We start from the raw sequence: 25,918 nt of genomic DNA on the forward strand, positions 1-25,918 counted from the left end.
GACCTGGTTAGGCCAGAGTCCACCTGAGTTCCCCAAGAAAACCCAACTAAGTTTTTGGGTGCACTCCCACCACCTGGGGGATTACTACTGGTAGTAACAGGAGGTGTTGGAGCTGCAGTGGGAGGAACATTTTCTTTATTGCCATTCTCTGGACAGCTGGAGTCAGTTTTCCAGTGGCCAGGTTGTTTGCACACATGACAATATGGTTTCTTAGTGGAGGCGGAAGGATTTTGGGACCCACCCCCTGAACAGGATTTTTGTGGCCCTTCAGAGGACTTTTCTGTACTTTTATTATCCCCACCTTTCTCTTTGGGCTTAGTGGAATCTTTCTTTTGGTCACCACCTTGGTTCTGACCCATTTGTCTGCCTTCTTTCCCAATTCTTGGGGAGAGGTCAGATCAGAGTCCACCAGGTACTGGTGTAAGAGCTGGTTTTGACATTTGTTAAGGATCTGCTCTCTCATTATTAGATTATACAATCCCTTAAAGTCAGTTTCTCTACTGCAAATTATCCAACCCTCCAGAGCCTTGGTTGCACAATCTACAAAGTCAGTCTAGTCCTGAGTCTGTGCTTCCTTGGTATCCCTGAACTTCAACCTGTACTGTTCAGTGGTTAAGCCAAACCCATCTATCAATGCACTCTTCAGGACTTCATAATCATCAGCATCCTCTTCTCTAACAGTGAGGAGCTTGTCTCTACCTTTATCAGAAAAGGAGAGCCACAAGATTGCTGCCCACTGTTTTTGGGGGACCTGTTGTACTCTACAGGCCCTTTCCATAGCAGTTATCCATTTGTATGGATATTTGGAAGGTGACGATTGAGAACATTCTCCCAAGATACTTGGATGTTCAGCATCTGGTCCTCTACAAGCTTACACGTTCCATGTCTGCAGAAGACCAATCCAGAAATGGCGGTCGCATGAAAGAAACCCGACAAAGAAATCTCAAACCGAATCAAGCTTAGGAACCGATTTCCAGGAGGAACGGATTTCTAGGAAGAATGGTTCAGTTATGATACAGTAAGTCGTACCCAGCTGTAGAAAGACACTGATCAAAGAACTCCAGTCTTTAGAACTTCTCTGGTGGTATGTTTAGCTCAATCACCCCAGCGCTGTTGCCTCCTACTTTACTGTCCTTTATCCAGAATGTTTCATTCCTTGCACAAGTGGTATGCATTCCTAGTTCTTCAAACGTCATGTTCCTGCCCAGTGTGTTTTGGCAGGTTTGATTAATTCAGACTCTTCTTTAAGGTGTGTCTGTATGGTATCTACCCTGGATGTGGCTTCAGGGTAGTGACACGATTGTTTGTGTGCATAGCAATAGTTGTCCTATCTTCCTCCTTGCAGTTTACTGTGCATTATCTTTTTCACAGGTATGTCCACTTGTGTTGTGGATATCCTGGTAGGCGGTCCTTAGACCTGGCACCATTGACGTGGGTCTCCCTTCCCTTTTTTGCTGTTGTCTCCTGTGTTTTTGCTATATGTTTTGCTGGTCTAGATGCTTTGGGCACTTTCCCACTGCTATTCAGTGCCACAGTGCAAGTGCTCCCTATTGTAAAGTGTTGTTTTTGATTAGTGACTCCATGATTGGTTTATTTGATTTACTTGTCAGATCCTAATACAGTGCACTATGTGTGCCCAGGGCATGTAAATCAAATGCTGCTGGTGGGACTACAGCACTAGTTGTGCCACCCACAGAATCAGCTTCTAAAGTGTCTCAGGCCTGCCATTGCAGACCCTGTGTGCAGTCTGTGACTGCCATGTCGACTTGGCAAGTGCACCCACTTGTCAGTCCCTAAACCTTCCCCTAAGGTAGGCCCAAGGGCAGGGTGCATGGTATGTAAAAGGTAGGACATGCCCTGATGTGTGTGACATGTCCTGATAGTGAATTACAGCCACTTTCATTTTTCACTATTGCAAGGCTACCTGTTCCCATAGGCCAGAATGGGCAGTTTGATTATAACATCTTATAATCCTAACTGACTCGGGGAACTAGGTAGAAATTCAATTTTAGTATGCCTGAAATCAGAATGATAAAATGCATCTTTTAGTGAAGTTTGTTTTAACATTCTGTGTTTGAAAATACCACTTTTAGAAAGTAGGTATTTTCTTGCCTAAACATCCAAGCCTGCCTCTGCTAGGTTGTGTTTTCCATGTCTGGTTTGTGAGTGACAGGGCTGGGGTGGCTCCAGGAGACAGGGTGAGTCAGCATAAGGCTGAATAGACCTATCTGCATGAAGAGTGGTGGGAGGGGTAGCACCTGGGCCTGAATCGGGCTGTGCCTGCCTTCCACAATGCTGGCTCCACCTCCTGTGGTGCGTCTGATGACCCTGGCCCACCCTGTCAAAGGAAATAAGGAGTCCTGTAAACAAAGTGCTCCAGGTCTGCACAGAACTGGTTTGGACTAGGTACAGACACTCTCTGCCTTCAGAGACAAAATGTTGGTGTATAAAAGGGGGATCCAGACCTCAGAACTTTAGATCACTTCTGGGAATCAAGACAACCCTTTGACAAGGAGAAGAACCAAGGAAGCTGAAGGAAAAGACTGTGCTGTGCTGTTGGGGTTGGCCTGCAGTGGTTACTTTATTGCCAAGGAAAGGAGAAAAGGAACTTTGTGTGTACTTTTGCACTCTTGAAGAAGAATCTCCAAGGGCTTGAACTGAGCTTGCCTCCTGCCTGAAGTCTCAGGGATACAAGACTTTACCACCAGCTCCCCTGAATTCCCCTACTGTGGAATTCTGCCTGCAGAGAGGTGCCTACTGTTGTTTGGGCCCTCTGAGAAGACTGCGAGTTGCTGGGGGCTGGAAGCAAGAACGCAACGAGGAGAAGCGTGCTGCCACCGCAGCAGTTGCCGTCGCATCGCCGAAGAAGCGTGTCGCCGCTGCAGCTATTCACCGTCGCATCATCGATGAAGCGCGTCGCATCACCGGAGAACCGTGTTGCCACCGCAGAGGTCGCCTTCGCATCACCGGAGAAGCGTGTTGCAGGGCCTGTCATGGCTCAGAAGTTACCGAGTTCACCGCACAGCCTTCGGGCGTGCACACATCACATCCAACGTTGTTGCATCAAGACGCCCTTTTCTCGCATCGCACTGGATCGTCGCTTCGCAGCGCCATCTTGTCGCATCGCACCGGATCACAGTAAGAAACCGACGCATCACCTCCTCTCCGGTAAGGAACCGATGCATCACCTCCCCTGCACTGCAGTAAATAACCGACGCATCACCTCCCCCAAAGCAAGGAACGGACGCATCACCTTCCCTGCGACCCTTTTGTTTGTATTGCATGACGCATCCAAGGTACTTTGAGAGTAAAGTGTTGCATTTACTATCTACATTGAACTAAGCTATTTTCTACCATTTTAGATACTATTTTTGATGACAGTATTGTGGATTTTTGTCATTTGGTCTTGTGTTAAGTCTAGTAAAGATTACTTATTTTTTCTAAACTGGTGTGGTGTCCATTTGTAGTGTCTTCACTGTATTACTGTATGTGTTCACAAATGCTTTACACACTGCCTCTGAGATAAACCTGTCTGCTCGTGCCAAGCTACCAAGGGGGTGAGCATGGGTTATTTTAGAAGTGTACCCCCTTACCCTGACTAGAAGCAAGGGTCCCTATTTGGTCAAAGGTACCTACCTCTGCCAATTAGAGACCCCCAGTTCTAACAGCGGCGCTGTGTGAAGGACTTTCCTAGACATAGGGGTGGAGTTTAATGCCATGTGTGGGAATCCAACTGCTCCAAGTCAAGAAGAATGAAGAAGAGGAGGGACAGCACATAAATCCAAGCTCCTCAGGAGGTACAAATAACATGGTCATGGTACAAATCCTTTCAGAAGAACTAGACAACTCATTTATAGCACATCCCTAAGGCTTTAAACCCTGACCAGGGTGCCATTGGGATATCTCACACTACCCGAATTAGGTAACTGCCTTTTCAGGTGTGTGACCTCAGCTTTGCAGATTAACTGCTTTTCTCCAGGTGGGGAAATCCAGAAACTTCATCTAACATGTTTGTGGGGGGGGGGGGGGGTTATTTGGCTGTTTTTTGACACTGTCCCTCTTAAGTCCTCTTCTTTGAGCTTGAACATACTGTATCAATGCCATTTTTACTGCAGTCAGACCGCACCCACCCCCACCATGACTGCAGACTGGAACAGTCTCTAGAATGCTTAGTTTCGGAACAGTACTAATCATTGCAAGATTCTCCACGAACTCATGCAACCCTTAGCATGTCTCCGCTGTTGAAGAACGTTGTCATTAGCACAGCAGGTTTTTCTTCCTTAGTACTCACCTGCTAAGGCACAACCACACTGTACTGGTCAGTCACAATCATGAGGTACCAGACAATGGCTACAGCCTAACAACTGGGAGAGCATAGCCACCCACTGACGTGTTTAAATTCAGTATTTTGCAACAGTCCTCATTCTAAACAAAACAGGACCACGTAGCAGTGTTACTTTAGATTGGGTATGTGTTAATGCACCTTTTTTCTAGCAGTATGTACAAATATTAGAGATGTGTGGGCCGCCATGTGCAGCCTCATCCTAGAACCTGACCATATAAAGGGGAGCTGGGTCGGATCAACTCTTTCAGCCATATAAGCAGGCAGGCTTGTCACATACATCCTTTCCACATGGAATTCTGAGCACTGCATACAAGCTCTGTGACCTGACACCATGTAAGATCTCCACAGACTGTATGCAGGAGTTTCTGATGGTATTGTGTATCTGTTGTTTTATATTCTCCTAAACTAAAATGCTATCATTCATGCTAAGCCTGTTATCTCCTTTCATTATCCACAAACATGGTCCCAAAGACAGCAAGGTGCTGCAGTAATACCAAGATTTGCTGAACAGATCCATCCCATGTTCTAGAGACTCATCCTATGCTTTCCAGTTCCATCCCATGTTCAACAGACCCATCATATGCTTTCCAGGTGATGAAGCAAGGTTTCGTATAAAAGAAACTTGCTCGTATGCAATCTTCTCGAATAACCTGTAACATTATAATCAACCTGAGTGTGAGTACTAACAGTGCACCCCATTCTACATATTGTATCCAGGGGACGCTTTTCTATGTGCCTTATTAATGAATAACCCAAGTGTCCTAAAATGGCTCTTAAACGCGGGAACTCTTCTGCGCATGCGTCTCCTACATCTACGTAGTATGACGTTTTCTGTCGCTTGGGGGGGAAAACTTTCCAGCTGCGCAATAGCTTCTAAAATGGCCGCTTAAAAGTAATGCATTAACGCACATGCTGTGCTGAAACTAACCTTTGCCAGTTTTTACTAAGCTATTAATGCAAAAGATTTATTAAGTAAAATGCGGTTAGAGTAGAAGGTGTGTCTGTATGGTATCTACATGTTCTTCTCTGACTTTATTAATAGTTCATATTTGGGCCTTGGAGGGTGACCGCGTGGCTTCTACGCATGTGCAAACATCTGCTTATTCTGAACAAGTGAAGTAAATTGACTGGCTGCCAAATCCTAAGCCCACCAAGGACATGGGAAACCAACTCTTGACCCTACGAGAGGAAGAAGAAGCAACATTGTAAAATAGACTTATTGATCCACGTATGAAATGCTTGTGGGAATAAAGCTTGTGGGTATTAAAATTAAGGGGCGGGGAGCTAGACTAAAGAAAAATAGTGCACTTAGTATGGTGTGATGTCCTCACCCCACTGCATGGCCTAATAAAAATTGTGGATGAACATGGAATTGAAACATTTGGGGGTGGATCATACATTTGAATTGGTATAACAGAGGTAGGTTCTAGATAATTAGACACACTTGATGCTGAGATGCTGCTGCTATGCTGAGATGCTGTCTGATTTTGCTGCAATCTGACTGAAGAATGCAACACTAGGGAAATTTGCGGAACAACCGAGTAGGCACATCTAGGAAGGGGTCCGGACGAGCCCGAGCCGGAGAGAGTAGCCCCAGAGAGGGGTGTAGCGCTGGCGTTACATTAGAAGAGGCCACCTTCCCTGTCCTGAACCTGTCCTGAATCCTTGACTCTCTTATGTTGGGGTCCTCATACCATACTAGGTAAATATATCTGTAGGGTAAATGATCTGTGCCTGCTCTCTATTCTTTCTCTCCTCAGGTACTGTCATTGCAAGAATGTAATTGATGCAACTGATTATAAGCTAACTGTACTATTTTCCTGATGGAGAATTCTGGTATATCCATGTGTACTCTGATTTGACTCACAAAATTATTAATTCAGATAAACTTTTAAACTTCTTCTGAGTCTGTGGTTCTTTAAAATTAAAGTTCAATGCATTATTGTCTTTCCTTCCTATTCTAATCTACTACTAGATCTTTCAAATAGTTCATTTACTCAGGAGACAGGAATGATAAGAATACTGGTGTAAAGGTTTCCCATAGGGTAAACAAAATTGATGACCGGTGGATATTTGTCAGCTCATTGCATGTATGAATGTATATGGGCCCAAATGAGTGTTGTGTGTATGAATGTGTAGAGATGGTAAACTCCGCTGCATCAGTTTTTCTTGGTAGCAGAGGCATGGTTAGTATAGTTAGTTAGGTGAGGAGTGTATTTGAAATTTGAATTATTGATTTATGTTTTAACCAAAACCCGTTATGTATTGTTTTATGTGGTCTGGAAATTCCGGGGAATATTGAATAGCGGGTGGCGAGTGGAAGCCACACTGCAGTGAGGTTATTGGTCTGGATCGAGAAAATGCTGAAAGTTACGCAGGACCGGAAGCACAAAATTTCTTGTATGTTAGTGGGAATAATTGGTAGCGAGGAGTTCGTTGGTGAAATATTTATATTATATCACCTAGAAAGGGTAATACTGAAGGAGTAGCACGTTCTCTAATGCTTGTGTGAAGAGTAAGCGGATAAGTTTTACTCGTAGTGAAAGAAATCTTACTATTCTTTGAATTAGTGGGTCAGACACAATAGCGAATGTTATACGTTGTTAATTAATGACATTTGTGTAAAGAATTGTGAGAAAATACGTTTTCGCATTACCTTGTGAAGGAGGGGTCAGTTGCGGGTGCTGCACTGACGTCACTGAGAGCCGCACTGGGATTGGTTGAAACAGCGGGTGTGTAGTTGATGTGAAATTTGTAAAGGAGGGGTCAGTTGTAAGGAGTTATACTGATGTCACAGAAAAGCCGCGCAAGCATTGGCTGAGCAAGCGGGCAGAGTAAAAGTTGATTGGTCCTCAGACTAGAAAACAAGCTGGTATTGGAGAATTTTAGAATTAAAAAAAGCGTCTGATTGGTCATCAAAATAGAGATCCTGAGAATAATAATAGATAGTGGAGTTTGCATGTACGATCCAACATTAACAAGGACTAGACCAGATAGAAGGTTTGTGGGGTTTGCTTACAAGCAGTACCTTAATAAGCACAAGCACGCAATGTACGGAGAAAAAAGAAAAATGTCATTTATGCAAAAGGTTAAGAATTATTTCGAAAAGGACAAACCCATTAAGAGTAGAGAAGGGATTCTCATTCCTCCTTCAAATACGCCTGCATCTTACATGATGGTGGAGAGAGGCTATCATACCTGTGTATGGTTAGAAAATTGGGTAGAATACACAAAGGATGATAGTATATTAGTATTTCCTGAGTACGGAAGTTTTAATGGAAGAATATTGTACAATTTAAGAACACGAATGAATGAATTAGAACCCAGACCAAGATTGACTTAATATGAAGCTTTAGAAGAATGAGAAATGGAAGCCTTTGAACGTGACAGACCACGGAGTAACCGGACTTTAAGCAAATATTACCCGAAATTTCCCCGAGAGGCAAGAGACAGTCAAATGAAACAATGGAGACAGGCCATGGTGGCAGAAGGTTTATATCCTGTGTTAACATCAGAAGAGCAGATAGGAGGTAAATGTACAGAGAAAACCAAGTTAACCATGTTAGGTAGCGGAGAAACAGAAGAGGGATACCTGTGAGACATATTGATGAAAAGTCCTCCACCTTATAATGATGGACTCAATAGAATGACCCCTAGTGCCCCAATGATAGGAACACCTTTGGTTCCCTAGATAATACACAACACCACAGATAGGGTTCTTCAAGAAAAAGATAGGGAAGCGATAAATAAAAATAGAGATGAATCGGGGAGGGGGTGAGGCGATACCTATGGGTCCGTCGGTGGGACCTGACCTGTATTGTGGTGTAAAAGTGCAATGAGCGTTGATGTAAGCCAATGTACCGACAAACTGCAATTGTATAGACATTTATGTGATAGTGTTCTGCCCTAACTTTGATAATAATAAAAACAAATTAAAAAAAAAAAATAGAGATGAACTGATTCAGAGAAAACCTCAGATAAATGCACATCCTGAAGCACTGACCATACCAGTGACAATAGGTCCGGTAGTTCCATTGTATGGAGAAAAAATAAAACTGTCCTAAAATTCCTGTGATGCCTACTCCAAGTATAGAACCTAGAAAAGAAAAGGTAATAATAGATGATCAAGCAAGTGAATGTGAATCAGTAATATCATTGATGGATTTGCCCACACGGGAGCCAATGATGGAAACCCCGAAAAGAAATTTGCCCAGTTGTTCGAAGGAAGTTAGACTGGAAACATCATCAGGAACTAGAGGTGCCACCATGGTAACCCCAGAAGATATAGAAAGATGGTCTCAAGAAATAGAGAAGCCACAGCCAAAATTATTAGACATTTTCAAATTGAGAGTAGAATTGGAAGAAATGGTTGCTGGAAATGTGGGTCTAGACAGGTTAAACACATACAGTGAAGAAGAATTACTGTTTATCTGTAGAAGCATTACACGAAATACAAAGGCATTCCATGAAAAGCTGACAAATTTCACATCGGAAATGGGAATTGACATTGGGAAATCAAAGGTGTTGCAGAATCCATATAGAGCAGAATTCTCGGATAAGGATTTGGAAAACATGAATGTGTCTGGAAGAAAGTTGCAGATCAGGGAATCGTTATTTCTGTTACAAAAATGGGGAGATCTTGAAAGATGGAAAGTTAGATGGGCAAAGAAAAAGGAAGAAGCACAGGTAAATCGAACGACATCTGAATATGTCATGAGGGAAACCAAAAAAGCTGAAAGGTTGTATCCGATGAGAGAAGTACCCGGAGGCGGATAGGTACATGTGCCATGGAATAGACAAGATATTTTTTCTTTTACGAATGATTTCCCAAAATTGAGAGAGAAACCAGTGGAGTGGTACAGACAAGTTGAAAGGTTTGTTAAAGTTTCAAAATTTTTATTGAAGGATCTGGATGGTCTGTTTGACATAGTAGTACCTGCAGATTTGTGGACAGAATGTAAGATTACTGTGGATTGGCCTAGTGAGGGATATCCAAGAGACCCAAAAACAGGAGCCCCATCAGAGGATGTAATGAAAAAGTATCATCAGGTAATCACCTTTCTAAAGGGTAAAATTCCCCTGAAAGAAACCGATTGGGTAAAGATAGACAGAACAACCCAAGAAAAGAATGAGTCTGTACATGCCTACTACGAATGTCTTTTACAGGTGCTCAAACAGTATATTGGGTTTGAAGGTTTAGAAAATAAAAAGACATGACTCCTTTTGTGTATCGATTTGTGTCTGGGCTGTGATTGGACATATCTCAAATGATTAAGCAGCACTTGCTGTGCTGGCAATCAAAGCCCATTGACGAAATTTTTAAATATCCAAAATATTGTGGGGACAACATTGATAACAAGCGAAAGGCGTTAGAAGAAAAAGTAATGTGGGCTCAAGTAAAATTAGCTGAACAGCAAGAGCTCCAATTAAATAAACAGTCAGAAAATCAAGGAAGAGCACAAGGTCAAGGTGATAATAATGGGGGAAAGCCATGGGGAAAATTAACTCGGGAAGAGGCAAAGAAAAAATTTCCTTGTCACGGGTGCGGGAAGTTGGGGCATTGGAAGAACGAGTGTAAAGCTATACAAATTAATAATGCCCTGAATCAAAATTTAAATCTACAGACGCAGAATGAGGTGTTAATGAGTCATCAGCAACAGGGTATAGATCTTCCGAGTCAATTGCCACCTGCCCCTAAATCAAATTTTGTGAGTCAAGCCAAGTACAGTGTGGATGCCGGATTTCCAGAAGAAGTGGTAAGAAATTATTTGTAACATCACAGTTTCTTTTGCAGGACCTACTGATTGATTATGATCAGGAATGACGGTGCCGGGGGGGGGGGGGGGGGGGGGGGGGGGAGTGTGAGTGCGTACTTGGCGCATCCCTACCGGTAGATCAGTCAGGTACATACATAGAGGGTAAAGTAAAAGGAAATGATATTACCTTCTTGTTGGATACTGGTGCTACCAGGTCTACTGTGAGAACAGCTGACATTCCTAACCTGCCCCTCTCGGGAGAGGACATCCAAGTTGAACAGATTAGAACCCCAATCACAGAACCCAAGGAGGTGCGAATTGGTAATTTTAAAGAAATGCATACGTTCGTGGTCTGTGACTCACGCCCTGTAAACTTGCTTGGAAGAGACCTGTTGTGCAAAATGAATTGCAATTTATTTTGCACACCGGATGGTGTTGCAATACAAACCCCAGATGAAGATGGAGTTTACAAATTCATGTTAGCTAAACAAGGAACAGAAGTAAATGAATTATATTCGATGATGACACAAAATGAATTATCTGCAGAAGTCAAACTGACTGTAAATGCAGAAATATGGGATTTTACTGGAAAAGAAATAGGATTCATGGCAAATGTAGATCCCGTAAAAGTGACTGTGAAAGAAGGTGCTGTTTACCCGAACACCTGACAATACAAAATGAGTCCAGAAGTAAAGGCAGGTGTTGCAGCAGAGATAGAGCGATTGGTCGAACAAGGTATCCTGAAAGAAATAATGAGTAGCCCTTGTAATTCACCCATAATTGGCATTAAGAAACCTAACAGGAAATATAGGGTGGTTCAAGACCTCAGGAAAATTAACAAGATTGTTGTACCATGCTGCCCAGTAGTGCCTAATCCAGCTGTGATTCTTTATCAGATACCATGGAAAGCAGGATGGTTCACAGTAATCGATTTATGTCATGCATTCTTTTCTATTCCATTGCATCCAGATAGAAAGTTCTTATTTTCGTTCAAATTTGAAGAGCATGTTTATGTCTGGAATCGTGTGCCTCAAGGGTACACCGAAAGTCCTTCAATTTGTAATCAGATTCTCGAAAGAAGTCTTGAATCTCTTGTATTGCCCACAGAGTCCGTCCTGGTGCAGTATATTGATGACCCATTGGTGGCGTCAAACACTCGAGAGGACTGTTTTACTGATTCAATTGCATTGTTAAATCATTTGGCAAAGGGTGGACATAAAGCGTCCCCTGAAAAACTCCAGTTTTGTAAAAATTCAGTTAAATATTTGGAACATCCAATAGAAAGAGGAATTTGAAGGGTGACCTCTGAAAGAATCAGAATAAAACAAATGCAGTTGCCACGAACCCAAAAACAAATAAGAATGTTTCTTGGAGTTGTAGGGTATTGTAGACAGTGGATTGTAGGGTTTGCTTTACTAGCCAAACCTCTGATACAAATGACCAGAAAGAGAGCAAAGGATTCTATAGAATGGGATGAGGAAAGTATAGGATCTTTTAGAAAATTGCACGAGTAGGTGTGAAGCACCCGCTTTAGGCATGCCCGACTATTCAAAAGAATTTGCATTATTCTGCTATGAGCGGGGTAATTGTGCGCTTTCAGTTCTGACACAGAGACACAGATTAATGAGAAGGACAGTGGCATACTTTTCTGCTACCTTGGATCCTGTGGCCTGCGCATTTCCAGGTTGCCTGAAAGCTGTTGCTGCAACTTGTGTAAGCATAGAACAGAGTGAGTCGATTGTGATGGGACACCCTGTCAAGCTGTATGTTCCTCACGCCATGGTGATTTTACTGACCAGGACCCGAACACAGCACCTAACACCCAGTAGGCTGACAAAATATGAAAGAATAATACTGGGAGCTGAAAATGTGACAATAGTGAGGTGTACAGTTCTTAATCCAGCTACCTTACTACCTGATCCTTACAAAGAAGAAGTGAAAGATGAGGTTGAGCATGAATGTCTCGAGGTGACTGAACTTAGCACCAAACCACATCCTGACATACAAGAGGAACCATTGAAAAACGCAGAACATGAACTGTTTGTAGACGGCTCATGCATGAGACACAAGGAGGGAGGATTAAGTGCTGCTTACGCTGCATGTACATTAACTGGAGTAGTTGAAGCATCTTATTTACTAGAGGTCAGATCTGCACAAATAGCTGAATTGATCGCTTTAATTAAAGCATGCAAAACTGGAAACAATTGGAGAGTAACCGTATTTACTGACAGTCAATATGGTTATGGGGTTGTGCATGATTTTGGCCAACTGTGGATGCAGAGGGATGTCCTGACTTCTTCAGGGACCCCTATTAAAAATTGAATTTTTGTGAAAGAATTACTAGAAGCAATTCAATTACCAAAAGAGGTGGCCATGGTTAAGTGTGCTTCTCACCAATCAGGAAATGACTATGTGACAGCCGGTAACCGATATGCTGACCAGGTTGCCCAACATTGTGCAAGGCATGAGATTGCCTTAAATAAGAAAATCGAAACTTGTGGAATCAGCTGCCAACTTAAGCTACTTGCAGGAGTGGGAACCTGGGAGGAGGTGAAAGATCTGCAGGATGCAGTAGACATGAGAGAAAAGGAAGAGTTGGTGAAAATAGGATGTCAAAGAAGGGCAGAAGATGGTGTGTGGGTTTGTTATGATGGCAGACCAGTCATGCCAGACAGTATGCTAGCACCAATGGCTAGAATGTAACATGGAGATACACATGTGGGCAGGGATGCAATGATTCGACTTTTCAGACAGGATTGGTTTAACGCAAAGTTCAGGAATGTAGCAGAGAGCCTTTGCCAGAGATGTTTAATATGTCAACATATGAACCGTGGCAGGAAAACTGTGGTTTGCATGGGAAAGATTGGAAAGGCAGAAGGACCTTTTGTGAGACTTCAGCTAGATTTCATTCAACTGCCTGCTTGTCGAGGGTTGAAATATGTACTTGTCATAGTTTGTTTATTTTCAAAGTGGGTGGAAGCATACCCGACCCGAAGAAATGACAGCTTGACAGTGGCCAAACTTTTATTAAGAGAACTCATTCCTAGATTTGGTTTTCCAGTAACGATTGAATCAGATAGAGGGTCTCATTTTAATAATAAAATAATTTGTCTAATCTGTGAAGCGTTCAAAGTCGAACAAAAAGTGCACTGCGCTTACTGTCCAGAGGCTTCTGGAGTGGTAGAAAAATTGAATGGCACAATCAAGTCAAGCCTCGGAAAGGTGTGTGCATCCACCCCACTGGAATGGCCTGATGCTTTGCCTCTTGTTCTGATGGGACTCAGAAGTATTCCAGACAAAAATACTGGATTGAGTCCTCCATGAAATACTCATGGGAAGAGCAATGAGATAAGCATGTGTACCAGGACACAAGCTGTTGAATATAACTGATGACTTGGTCTTGGAGTATTGCAAAGAGTTGGCTGACGGAGTGAGTTCTATGTCTCATCAGGTTGGGGAAGACGCTTTCGACAGACAGCTTAGCCACTCGCATGATCTGAATCCCGGTGACTGGGTAGTTGTGAAGAATCACACTCGAGAATCGTGCCTGGCACCAAGGTGGGATAAACCGCATCAAGTTATATTGACTACCTCAACAGCTGTAAAGTGTGCAGGGTTGCCTAATTGGATTCATGCAAGCCATACCAAAAGGGTACCAGCACCTGAAGAAGAGTTACAATTGAAATCAGATATCGATGGTGCTGAAGGTTGTGCAGCTGAAGAACTTCCTATAGAAGATCCTGATGTAGCCAAGATCAACCGAGAACTTACCAGGACGACTAGATCCCAGTGCTGAAGATACCTGAAGTACTCATAAGAACTAGAAGTCAAACACAGTTAGATAGACAGGAAGAGAGTAAGGACCAGACAGGTATAGAAGAACTCGCTCAGGAAAGTAGGGAAACGACTGTTAGGGAGCCTGAGCAGGAACAGCTAAGGAGAACAATATATTCAGACAGAAGAAATTCAAAGCCCCATTCCGGAGTCTGAGGAGGGACAGTTAGGACTTCTAGAAAACATTCAGGCAGAAGAAGGTAAAAAGGTAAAAAGACCTGAACAGGTCCAGATAGGCATAGAAACGCAAGTTCAGGATACAGAAGAAAAACCAGACATCACTAATCCTGAACAGGGTCAGATTAAGGTAGATGAACCCATCCAGGCAGAACAGACCAAAATAATAGGCCCTGGACAAGGTCAGATAGAGAGGAAACCTGAAGACGAAGCTGATCAAGTTGTGCCAAAATCTAAAGAAAATAAATGAGTCTTGAAGACCCTGGCAGTGCAGTGAAGTTTAAGAAAAGTCGAAAAGGTGATAATTGGCCAAGAATTATCAAGAGACTGAGATATCGACTTAAGACAATCAATGAAGAACCTGATCAAGTAAATGAAGTAACTAGTCAATCTGGACCTTCCAAAGTATTACCAAAGCGAAGGAGTAAAAGATTGAAGACATTGAATAACAAGTTCAAGGGTCCTGAATGGACATGTGTTATCCTTGAAGACTTTGAAAATCTCGATTTAAATGAAGAAAGTGATGATGAACTGAATGTTGAACAAATTAAAGAAGAAGTGAGACCGAACTGAAAGAGAAAAGACGCTTAAGGTGTTCTCATACTAGGTTCTGAGGTTAAGAAGATATGATCTTCTTGCCCAAGATGTCTGATAAGAATGTTGCTGGAAAACCAAAACAAAGCTGTATAAAGAAGCGTTTTAGGATCTGTATATGTAGTTTAATATTAGTCCTCATAATATGGGTGATATTAGTAATAGCTATACCCTACCTGATGGTTACTGATCAACAGATAGTTCTAATGCACATGCGGAAGTTGCAAACATGAAGGGCAATAGAGTAGACTTAGAAACACCAGATGAGTTAGATTTACACCACACTGTAGATAAGAATGAAACTGATTTAAATGTATTTCCAAATCTCCAAGTACATTATGTAGAAGCTATGGAAGTTAATGATTGTTATGTTTGCATGAAATTGCCAAGCACAGTAGCAGAAGGGGTAACTTATCATTTACCCTTGACTTATGGAATTTCATGTTGTGTACTGGCTAGTTTATTCTATAGAACTGGAAAACTGCAGTATTATTACTCAAATGTAGATGTAATATTTTCAGAATTTCCCATGCGAAAGAGCATGAATCCTGTCCTTATTTCTAAAGACTCACAATTCATGGGTGAATATTTCCTAACAAAGAAGACAATAGATATAGCTGATGCACAAACGCAAATTAACCTGTAAATTGCACGAAGAAGAAAAGATATTTTTGAATTTAGTAGAAAACAGGAGACAGGATTTCCAAAGAGAGCCTCTGAACCGAAACCTCAGATACCTAAATGGGCTGAAAGGGAAGACCTTTTAGTAACTGGCAAGACTCATGCTGCTTTGTCTCTGGACTTTGAAAAGAAAGGGAAAATCTGTCTCCATAGACTTAAAACAGAATATAACAACGTATTTATTGGTTCCAGTGAATGTGAACATAGTTTCCTAGTAATTGGGGGTTGGGGACAGACCCATCCTATGCTTTCCAGGTCCATCCCATGTTTTACAGACCCATCCCATGCTTTCCAGTTCCATCCTATGTTTTACATACCCATCCTATGCGTTCCAGTTCCATCCCATGTTCTACAGACCCAGCCTATGCTTTCCAGGTCCATCCCATGTTCTACAGACCCAGCCTATGATTTCAAGTTCCATCCCATGTTCCACTGACCCATCTTATGCAGTTAAAAGGATGCCACAGTATTTACTAGGCAAGTCTCTTGGCCAATTATAGTCTCTACTATCATCATCTCTCACCGGTCTGAGTAATTGATCACACTTTTGCTTCAACACTTACAGATATCGCTACCTCCCATTATGTGTTAACACATTTGCAAACACAAGCTGAAGCCAGGACTTACTTCATCAACCTGTAGCTTCAATGGTGCAAGTTCCTATAGCATCTCCAATTCTCTAGGATCTTAATGAACAGCTCTCTTCATCACTCAGTTGCCCCCTTCATCATTCACATCCTTAAAGCCCCAACCGCATTCATCCCTAGCGTTGCCATCATCCAGTATAGAGTGATGATGCCCCTAAACAGCATGATGTTCCGGGATGCAGCCAGGTTCAGCAGCAATTTAGACCTAGGCTTCACAGATTGGAGGTATGAGGTCTGAAAGCACCATTCCACTGCTCGGGTAAATTCTCTGCCTTCTCAACCCCTTCAAAAGTCACTACAAACACGCCTATGCAGAATTAATACTCTTTTTAGATTCCTCATTTAAATATCTGGTATTTATATTGAAGTTGGTTGCCTTTATTGTCTACAAGTCATGATGTCCTTGCAACTTAGATCCCCAAGTTCACACTACCGATATCAAGCCCAGAAAATGAAGTTCTTCCTCCACCTCATACCCTATTTGCCACATAGGAATATTGGGGCTATGCCCTTCTTGGCACCACAGCATGGTTAACCATCCTGAAACCTTAAAGAAATACAGCAGCCATGTCATCATTCCTTGGGTTCATGGCCACACGTGCAGCATACAGGAATGAATCAGTAATGAACCTGCTAAATACCAGATTGAAGACAATTCATCATGGAAAGTATGCAAATCAATGCAGGTGCTACCCTGCCAAAAAGAGAAGAACTACAGTGGACTAGGATAGTTTCCATCCAGGTAGTCCCCATAGACAGCAGGACTACTCATTAAATAAAATGCTGGTTATGGTTAGCTTCCATTGTGCATCAAGAAATTAAAGATCAGGTGAAATCATATGCATCCAAAGAAAAGTCTTTTTGAAGAATCACAATACGTTACAATTGCTGTTAGCAACAACAAAGGAGCTATGGCACACTGTATTCTATAAAAAAAATGTACCGACCTCCCAGTACCTCATAACCAGATTTCCATTTTAGTGCTAATGGATGTGTTTTCCGGGATTACTCACTCAGTTACTACTAAGGCTATTTTATAATCATTTATTTTAATATAAGCAGAGGTATTTTCCAAAGAACTACTTTGCATTACTCTGATCCCATATATTCTAGTGAGTGATCAGGAAATACAGATAACATTCAGTTTGAACAGCACTTCTGGTAAACAGAATTACATATTTAACCAACTCTTCATCCACAGTCAGATGGGTAAGCAGAACAAACTAATAGGACTTTAGAACATGGTCTCCAACGTTCTACCACTGTGTTTCAGGATAGCTCCTGTGGAGTCCACTTAGTGCCACACATCAAAAGCACCCACAGAACTTTTTTGTACATTTCTGCTTACAAGCTTCTCATTCTTGATACTTGTCCAGGACTGGTGGGCAGACATGTATTGAACTAGTCAACATGTATTGTATAAAAACCTGAACATTTTTAGATTGCAATGCTAATTCTATAAAAAGGATGCATTTTTAAAAAATATGGCTGCTAAGGCTTATCAAATGGAAGATTGTGACTGAGAACTACAAATCTATTGCTGCATATACATTGCAGCCCCAAAGCGCAGGTCCATTTCTTAGTATAAAAGTAGTTAATCATATCTTAATTCTGCACCTGATGCTTCGCCAAAGACATTCATAAAATGTTTCATATTTCAATGCTGAAGCCTGGTATGTCTGACATCTGTCATGCTTTCTACCTACAATGCCACTGGAACAAAATCATATTCCTGAACGTGAGTGTAAGCCGCCTCTGGTCAATAATGGGTAAGTACATTATGATAAATTGTGATGGATCTGATCCTGAAAAGCACGCTCTGAAGCCACAAGAGGACAGGATTATGAAACCTTTCAGATTAAACTATTTTATGTGTTCCAATACAAAACCTGTAAAACTCTATGGGGGAAGCACGTTTTTAGAAAGTGGGAAAGCCTACAATCAGGAAACTGACTGTTGGTCAGACTGGCGAGTTTAATTGACAGTGGGGAGCAAAAGGCTGTCAAAATGAGGCAGTTCTGAATGTATACTTCTGCACATGCAAGATGATGCCGCTAATGAAACGTAAAGAAGCCTTGTAAAAGTTTCCATGGCCACACTTTGGGTTTTATTGAACTTGGTGTGTGTACTGGACGAGTGCTGGTTTAATAAGAATTCTCCCTGGAATGTACAGGTTTCAGAACAACTAGGGAATGATGGCTGATCTGCGGAAATATACTTTCGAGGTATGGACTATGAAAGAGGAAGGCCTAGCTTCCTACGTTTGGTCTTATATGGTGGAATTCACATGGTTGTTGCGCTGATGCTTGCTTGTCCGGTTTGTGCTCTATAGGGAGCCGGGCAGTTGGTTTAGATGCTCTGGAGTATCCCCAGACAACAAACGTCTTCAGGAACTCATCTTAAATGCACATTTTGAATACCAGAAGGGAAGTATATTTAAAAGTTAACTGCCAGTCAATGCCAATTGAACTTCACAGAGAACTCGAAGTAATGCAATTCTCTGAAAACGTTATAGGCAATGTTTCAATAATTCACTTTAAGTTACTATATATGGATCAGGTAAGGTAAAATGTGTATGTTTTGTTCTTTTCTTTACATAGAGAGCTCCAAAGAGAATCCAGACCACAACCACAGGGGGAAGCTTGCAAAAGCAATCTATTTTGAGATTCCCATCTGTGTGTTAAATAGGTCAACTTTGAGGTTCCCACACGCGTTGGAGTGAAGCATCAGCTTCAGGGACCATCAGCCATGAATTAATGAATGGCGTATTTCTGAAGTGCACTGTCACTCAGAAATCAGCATCCTGACGCCTTACTAAGCAGCAGTATGAACCTTGTTTAAGGCCTGAATGGGGCAATTTAAATAAGGGCATGACAGAGTGTGTCAGAGGTTCCTGTATTTGTATATCAGAGATGCACTGACAGTTGGTTCCACAATTTGGTGCCCTACACCTTGAAGGATTATGGTCATGCCACCCCACCTCCTGAAAGCTCTAGCGAGTCCTATTGACTCTGCACATCCTGGGGCCTAGTTTCATCCCTCTCCCATTCAAAGAACATCTTACTCTGTATACCTGTTCAAAGGTAGAGCATGGGACCACCAACAGCAATTCGGCATACAGGTCAGTCAATTTTCGTTCCACAATTTCAGCAGCACACATTCCTGTGGATGGCAAGCCCTTTGGTGAACATTCTCTGGTCAGTAAACTCATGGGAGAGATTAGGTTTTCCAATCCTTCACGACTGAGCTATTCCCAATTGTGGGATGTGAACATTGTTTTACTATTTCTGGAATCAACTGTCTGATACATTGACTGTGTTATTATGTTTGATCTCTTGTAAAAGAGTGTTGGGAGTGCAAGCCCTCGATCTTACAAGTGGGGTATCTTTTCCTGATGGAAATGTATGTAAATTATATTACTGTGTCCAGTTTCCTGCACTCCCAAATAATCAAATTGTGTGTGGTGGGTTGCCTAAACGAACATGAGGCTGTTACAAGAGAGTACCGATACGATTCCACAGTGCAGTTACTGATTGCCTTCGAAATCCTTTTGAACTTGCGACAGCAGCCACATTAACCAGATAGTTGGCTGTTAGCTGAGGCAGGAGTTGATGTCTCTGACTTTGGTGCACACTCAGTTCGGAATGTGATTGCATCCAAGAGCCATGCTCTGAGTTTTTGACTGGAGGATATTATGTTGGCCACAGACTGGTCTCGGAATCTACGTTTAAAATGTTCTATTCTAAACAGATGGTTGATGTGGCTTCTGTAGTTGTGGAACGGTTTCAGACAAACATAATCTGAGTCTCTGATCTGAACACAGAATAAAAAAATATGTTCTAGCTATTGCATCGAGCACCTTCAATTTTATTAAGGACACGAGGACGAGGATTATCCCATGGTTGACAGAACAGATTGTCATGGAGAAGGTTGTTGTGGTATGGGCATGTTTGCTTCTGTACTGGGTGGTTTTCCTGCCCGTGACATTATAATTGTCCTGTTTCAATTTCATGTTTTGCTAAAATTGTGAATTCCTCTATGCTCTAGAGGCATGGTTTAAGCAATGTTTCTTTTCTTTAGGAGGAGATCAGAAATGGGAGTGAGTTGGACCTCATCAAGGTTTTCTGAGGATTGAGGCCTACTCATAAGACTAGTGGGGCTGTCCTGCTAGATGTGCTTAAGGCCAAGTACAGTTGATTTGACGGCTGAAAAAGTTACAACTTGGAGAACCGGTGTTGCTGCAATTGGTTGATCTGTTATTGGGACTGAGCTGTTCACAAAGGAAGAGGCAGTCAAAATGGTTCAGATCTTATTTGAGGGAATATGTAGGTGGTGATTTGTGGACTGTAATGATGTAATGTGGATAATGGGAAGGAAAATGCTACTTACCAGTATGCATCTGTTCTTGGCATGTGGAGCTGTAGATTCATATACTGTGCATAGATCGCCATCTGGTGTTGGGCTCGGATGTTTGCAGTTTGTTTTTGTTCGATTGAATATGTAGGTGGTGATTGTGGACTGTAATGATGTAATGTGGATCATGGGAAATGAAGTTTTGAGTTGAATACATTTTGATTGGCGGCTGTAAAACTTTACTAAAGCAACAGTACCATAATCCTTGCCTTCATGTCCTTAATAGAACTGAAAATTGACACAACAGCTAGACATGTTTTTATTCCCTGCTTACTAGAGCTTGATTCTTAAACATGTTTAGAGTTTTAATTTTTCTAGACTAGAATTAGGTGGAAAGAAGCTTGCTTATGGTTTCTTTATTGTGCTGCCTATTTAGCAGAGCCTCCTACTGGCTTCCAGAGGAGGTCATTTGACCCCCCCAGCTGTCCCTATAAAGTGGGCAATTAGCCCTTCTGCTTTCAACATTTTCCCTCCATCTTTGAGCACTGTTAGGTAAGCTTGTTTTGGAGACGTCACTTAGTGCTTGATAAGCCCAGATCAGGCTTCCTTCTGACCGAAGGATGGCATATCACATAACCTTATTATTCACATCTAAGCACTAACAGCTGCAGAGATACCCTCACTTCACATACATAGGAAATCTAAGGTCAGACTCCCTGCCAGGGCAAAAATGCTAGAGAAAGAAAAAATGACAGCCATATTGAACCTTTAAACTTTAAAACCGTTGTTAAACTTTGAAAACTTTGCAGCTAGGTGTGTTCATGGTTAACATTTGAGGTCATCATCTTGATGAGAGGCCTAAAACGCAACTACGAAACCAGTGGAATTCAGGTGGGTCCTCTAGCCAAACATACCCTTACAGACTTATGTCTGTAATGGGTGTGCAGTGACCCAGAACCACTTGCAGGACTCAGTCTTAGTCTCTAGGAGAAAGAGCAGTCTAAGGGCTGGTTGGGCTCACATTACTGGAGCGTTGACATGTTACTGCAACCGCAGCCCACTTTTTACTCTATGCACTGAATACGGACAAAGGACAGGCTGATGTAATGCACTTCATCTTTGTGTGGGTGAAAAAGCTCTCAGAGTGCTGACTGAAACTTCAGGTCTGTGATTAGGTGGATAAAGAGATAATTTGTATGAAATGGCACATGTCCTCCATCTCCAATCCAGGAATGCATGTGATGTGATTATCCATACATCAAGCTAAGGCCTGCAGGGAAGCCTTCTCCATCATACAGTGCTATTCAGTACCCAGATGAAGAAGAAAGTGAAGAGAGACACAGGAGCAGACACTCCAAACTATAAGGACTAGCATGCCTCCTATGGATCACAGGGATGGCTACGATTGCTACCTTGCAAAAACTGTGGAGGACTAGCACATCACAGCAGGATGCACATGAGCTGCTATGTTCATGACACACCCTGTTGAAGAAACACTTACAAAACTCTGCACACTACAACCACTTGAAACTAAAGCTACAATTGCAGCTGCCCTTTCATCAAAGATATTTTAGATGTTATTTACCATATATAGTGTTTATGACGTCTTTTTGTAATCTTGACAATCTTAGCATTTTCCTATTTGATCTGTGTAAATATAATTATCACCCTTTTTTGCTATACGAGGTCAGTACCTCTTGATACTGTTCTTGGAGTCCACTTGCATAACCCAATTAGTATCCATCTGGGAAACAAGGGTGCATTATTTTGGACGTTATTGTGGGCCCAAGGCTTGGTGAGGGACGTGGGCTACTTGCTTCAAGCAGGAAGGCCAACTTTTAGAATTCTGGAGTGTCCGCATGCCAGGAGCTGGGGCCTGGCTCTCACACTAGTATCCCAACATATCTCAGACTTTTCTTACTGTGCCAATGTCAATAAATCATATACCTGGTGACCAACAATGTATTTTTCATGCTGTTGTTACAAAGGTTTAAGTTCAACCTGAAAAGCTTCATCGTGCTGAGCAACAAAAGGTGCACTAGACTGGCAGAGGTACTCATCTTGCCGCAGGCTTAGAAAGAAAGTATGATCCTTGGATTAAGAAACAAGAGCGTTGATGGGCAGAGACAAGCCACCACCCTCCGATGTCCGGTTCCAGTACTGGTCGGTTTTGTAAGTTCTGCTATTATTGAATTTGTTTTCTGCCCTGGTATCAGATGCTTTGTTCTTGTAACAGTGCGTCTCCGGTCTACTACTGGTCCTTGTATTAGTTGATTGGTCCCACTATAAATTGCGTGTTCAGGTGTTAATCCGATTTCTTGGCTAGTAGATGCCAATCTGTTCTCCATTCATCAAAGTCCAGAAGGTGTCGATCCGTCACCCACCCCGCTGCGGTCAGTCCTGTGACAGAGAAGAGGGGGGGGGGACAAAAGGAACAAGATATAGAAGAAGAGGAAGAGAAGGAAGGGGAAAGAGTGAGCAAAAGTTATAACACACCATCAGGCCTAATATAATGCTGTTAAACCCTGTACGGCGGCAGAGCGATGTACAACAAAAGTTCTTTCAGATGACGGGAACATCTGCACAACATTTGCAGGACATGTGGATTTATAGAATGGATAAAATGATAAATCAATTTGAGGTGAGCAGCAACACAATAAAACAGTACATCAGTAAGATACACAAAGGGTCTATGTATTTGGTCATCGGTTGTCCAATATTAGGACTTGTTAAGGATAAACATTGCAATGGTCAGCAGCTACTGACTCGATAAGAAAGAGGACAGAGGTAGAAGTTAAGCGCATTTGAAGGGTACAAAAGGCTGGTAGCGGTAAACTTAAGACTTGTGTTGCACATGACAAAATGCATATAATGATATTGCAGTAAAAAGATGCAGACTGCAATGAGACGTAGGGCTTCTGTAGAGTAACTATGGCAGCAGAGCCTCTGGGGTGGTTCATAAGAGGATACTTTTGCTTGGGTTTGAAGATATGAACTGAATGGGCAGATATTATGTGTATGGAAAAGGCATTCAATATCAGGAGGCATTCCCTGAGAAGAAACGTTTGCAGGTGAAGTGTTTATAGAAGGAATATGGACTTGTTTTTTTTGTTCCTGCTTTATCTGATAGTTCCAGTCTGCATGCACGTTAGAGGTGGAGTTTAACGGATTGTCTTTGAATGTGAAAGTGGTTGTTTTATAAATGGAACAAACTCCCACTGTTATCAAGTTAAAACTGGAGTGATTCTGTGAACTGTTCTGGTATGAATGATCAACCTGGCTGAAGAGTAGGGGATAGATTTGAGTGGGGTTAGGCAGGCCTTGGGCAATCTGGTTAGCAGAGCACTCCATTACCCTAGGCACAATATCACCAACGCCTGGGTGGTGTATTTTAAGGCACTCTTGGAGATGAAGGGTCTAATGTTATAATACAGCTATCACTGAAATATGTCCTTTTCAATGATTTCTTAAATGTGGAGGTCACGAAACAGAGGTTTGTCCAATAAGAATCCTAGTGATTTTGCAGATTTTTCAATCCTAGTAAAGAACGATGTTTAAAGCCTATAGTTTAGTAATACAATCTCGGGAAAGATTTGTTATGATAGTAGGAGGCGCTTAGTGCTTGGTGTGTTAAATTTCATCCCGTATAGCCATAAGCTCCTGTCAGATATCCACTGGCTTGAGGGTCAATGTTGTCTGTACATTCACGCTTAAGGTTCTGCTGTGTAGCATGTGTGTGCTGGCAAATGTTCATACCTGGGTTGGAGAACATCTCATTTGAAGGTTCTATGTACACAGTGAAAAGAAAAGGGGCAAGGACAAAACCCTACAGCACTACAAGGTAAGTGTAAAACCATTTTATACAATTGTTCAATGTCCTCTATTGGGTAGATATTCTTTGAACAAGTTGACAATTCCTTGATGCCATTTATTGGGCATAAGGTGTTCAAGGATGTTGTGTTCATCGGTATTAAATATTGTGGATAGGTCCAAGAGTATCCACAAGTAATGTCTACTCTTTTCATATGTTCTTAGGGGCCCATGTATGAACTTTAGCTTGGTCGTTTCTGTGTTAGGACTAGACTGGTGCAGAGCCAGTAACTCATTTTAAGAAGTAAGCTTTTCCAGTTGGGTAGCAAAACAATTCTCTAGAATTTTAGTCATAAAGTGTAGCCATGAAATAGTTGTCAAATGAATTGAGGTCAGCTGTTAACAGAGGACATAAGGGCTCATTTTTAGTACATCTGAAACTGCCCTGTGCAAGAGAGACATTTTCACTTTTCGGTCATATAGGTATGAGGGCATCAGTATTGTCCTTCAAAAGGTATGAGGCATCAGGTAAGAGTTGGTTATTCTCAACTCAGTGCTCCTTCAGTAGCACTTCCAAAACTAAGTCACAGAGGCTTCTTCCAGGTAAGAGGAACACACTCCTGTTATGGTTGAATGCAAGGCAGTTACAGTCCTAGAGGAACTTCTACAGTTTGTGAGTGAGAGAAGTTTGGGCTTATTTGTAGGAAGAAAGAGTTGTGGATGGAGAAAATAGTAGGGTCTGTTTTTTCTATTTTGGAGTCTGTAGCTGACAAACATGGATTTTGGCTGGAAGCAGTTTTTCTCGATGCTTTTTCTTTCCTTTTGTAGGGCTGAGAGTTTGAATGGAGAAGGGGATTACCTCCATCTTCTCTCACATGCAGGTAAGATTGTTCTCAGATTATAAAATTACATGTTGAACCAGACTCTAGACATTTTAGGATTTGTTTTGGCTGGGGGAAGGATATCAATATGCTGGATATTTCATCAGTTTAAAGACTGCTTAGTTTGGAAAGGTCCAGCAGTAGGAGTTTGTTCACATGTAAGAGAACAGATCGAGGAATCCAGTTTATTATCAATACCTTGAACGTCTCTGACCTGGGTTATGACCTACCCCTTTCTATCAGTTGGGGAGGGATATTTACAGAATAGCCAATAAAAGGGACTGGTCCAACTAGACAAAACGGATGAGATTATGCATCATGATGTGGCCAGGTTTGGACAGCATCAAGTCCAGGGTGGCGCATTTGGTGGGGGTAGGAAAGTTGCAGTGTTGGGTTAGGTAATTTTCATCAGGAAACAATTTTAGTTGACAGGTATGTGTGAATGCTGTAGAATTCCACAGAAGATTAAAACCTCTGAGAATGATGGGCTTACCAGACAAGATTAAGCTGGGCTGTCATTTAGTCCATAACATTCTCACAGAAACAGCTAATGTCTTCTGGGAGGAGAGCAATACACAATACGTTGTCTAGCTTTCAGGGTGGGATATTAACAATGTCAACAGTAAGAGTATTGAGCGTCTTTGTGAGAAGTATCTACCCGGGTGTAAAATAAGGTTTCTGATGAACTAAGGGCTACCCTGCACCAGTTCTAGCAATTCTTTATGAGTGAAGTAACTTGTAATTGGGTAGCAGCAGGAGGCAAAAAGAGTTGTGGACAAGGGTGTGAACCATGTTTTCTTGAGTGCAAACAATTCACAGCTGTTACCCAGAATCAAGTAC

General features: G+C 42.0%; 1 protein-coding gene across 2 annotated transcripts in view; it reads right to left on the bottom strand.

Moving 5' to 3' along the window:
• Positions 1–17,062: 17,062 nt before the first annotated feature.
• Positions 17,063–25,918, bottom strand: part of RUSF1 (RUS family member 1) — a 182,304-nt gene continuing 173,448 nt past the window's right edge. For both annotated transcript variants that reach the window (XM_085618441.1, XM_085618440.1), the window contains exon 15: positions 17,063–22,787. In XM_085618441.1, coding sequence (XP_085474567.1) covers positions 22,693–22,787 — 95 coding nt within the window. In that variant the 3' untranslated portion in view covers positions 17,063–22,692. The remainder of the gene's footprint in view (positions 22,788–25,918) is intronic.

Source organism: Triturus cristatus, chromosome 7, assembly GCF_964204655.1.
Source record: "Triturus cristatus chromosome 7, aTriCri1.1, whole genome shotgun sequence".
NCBI lineage: Eukaryota > Metazoa > Chordata > Amphibia > Caudata > Salamandridae > Triturus > Triturus cristatus.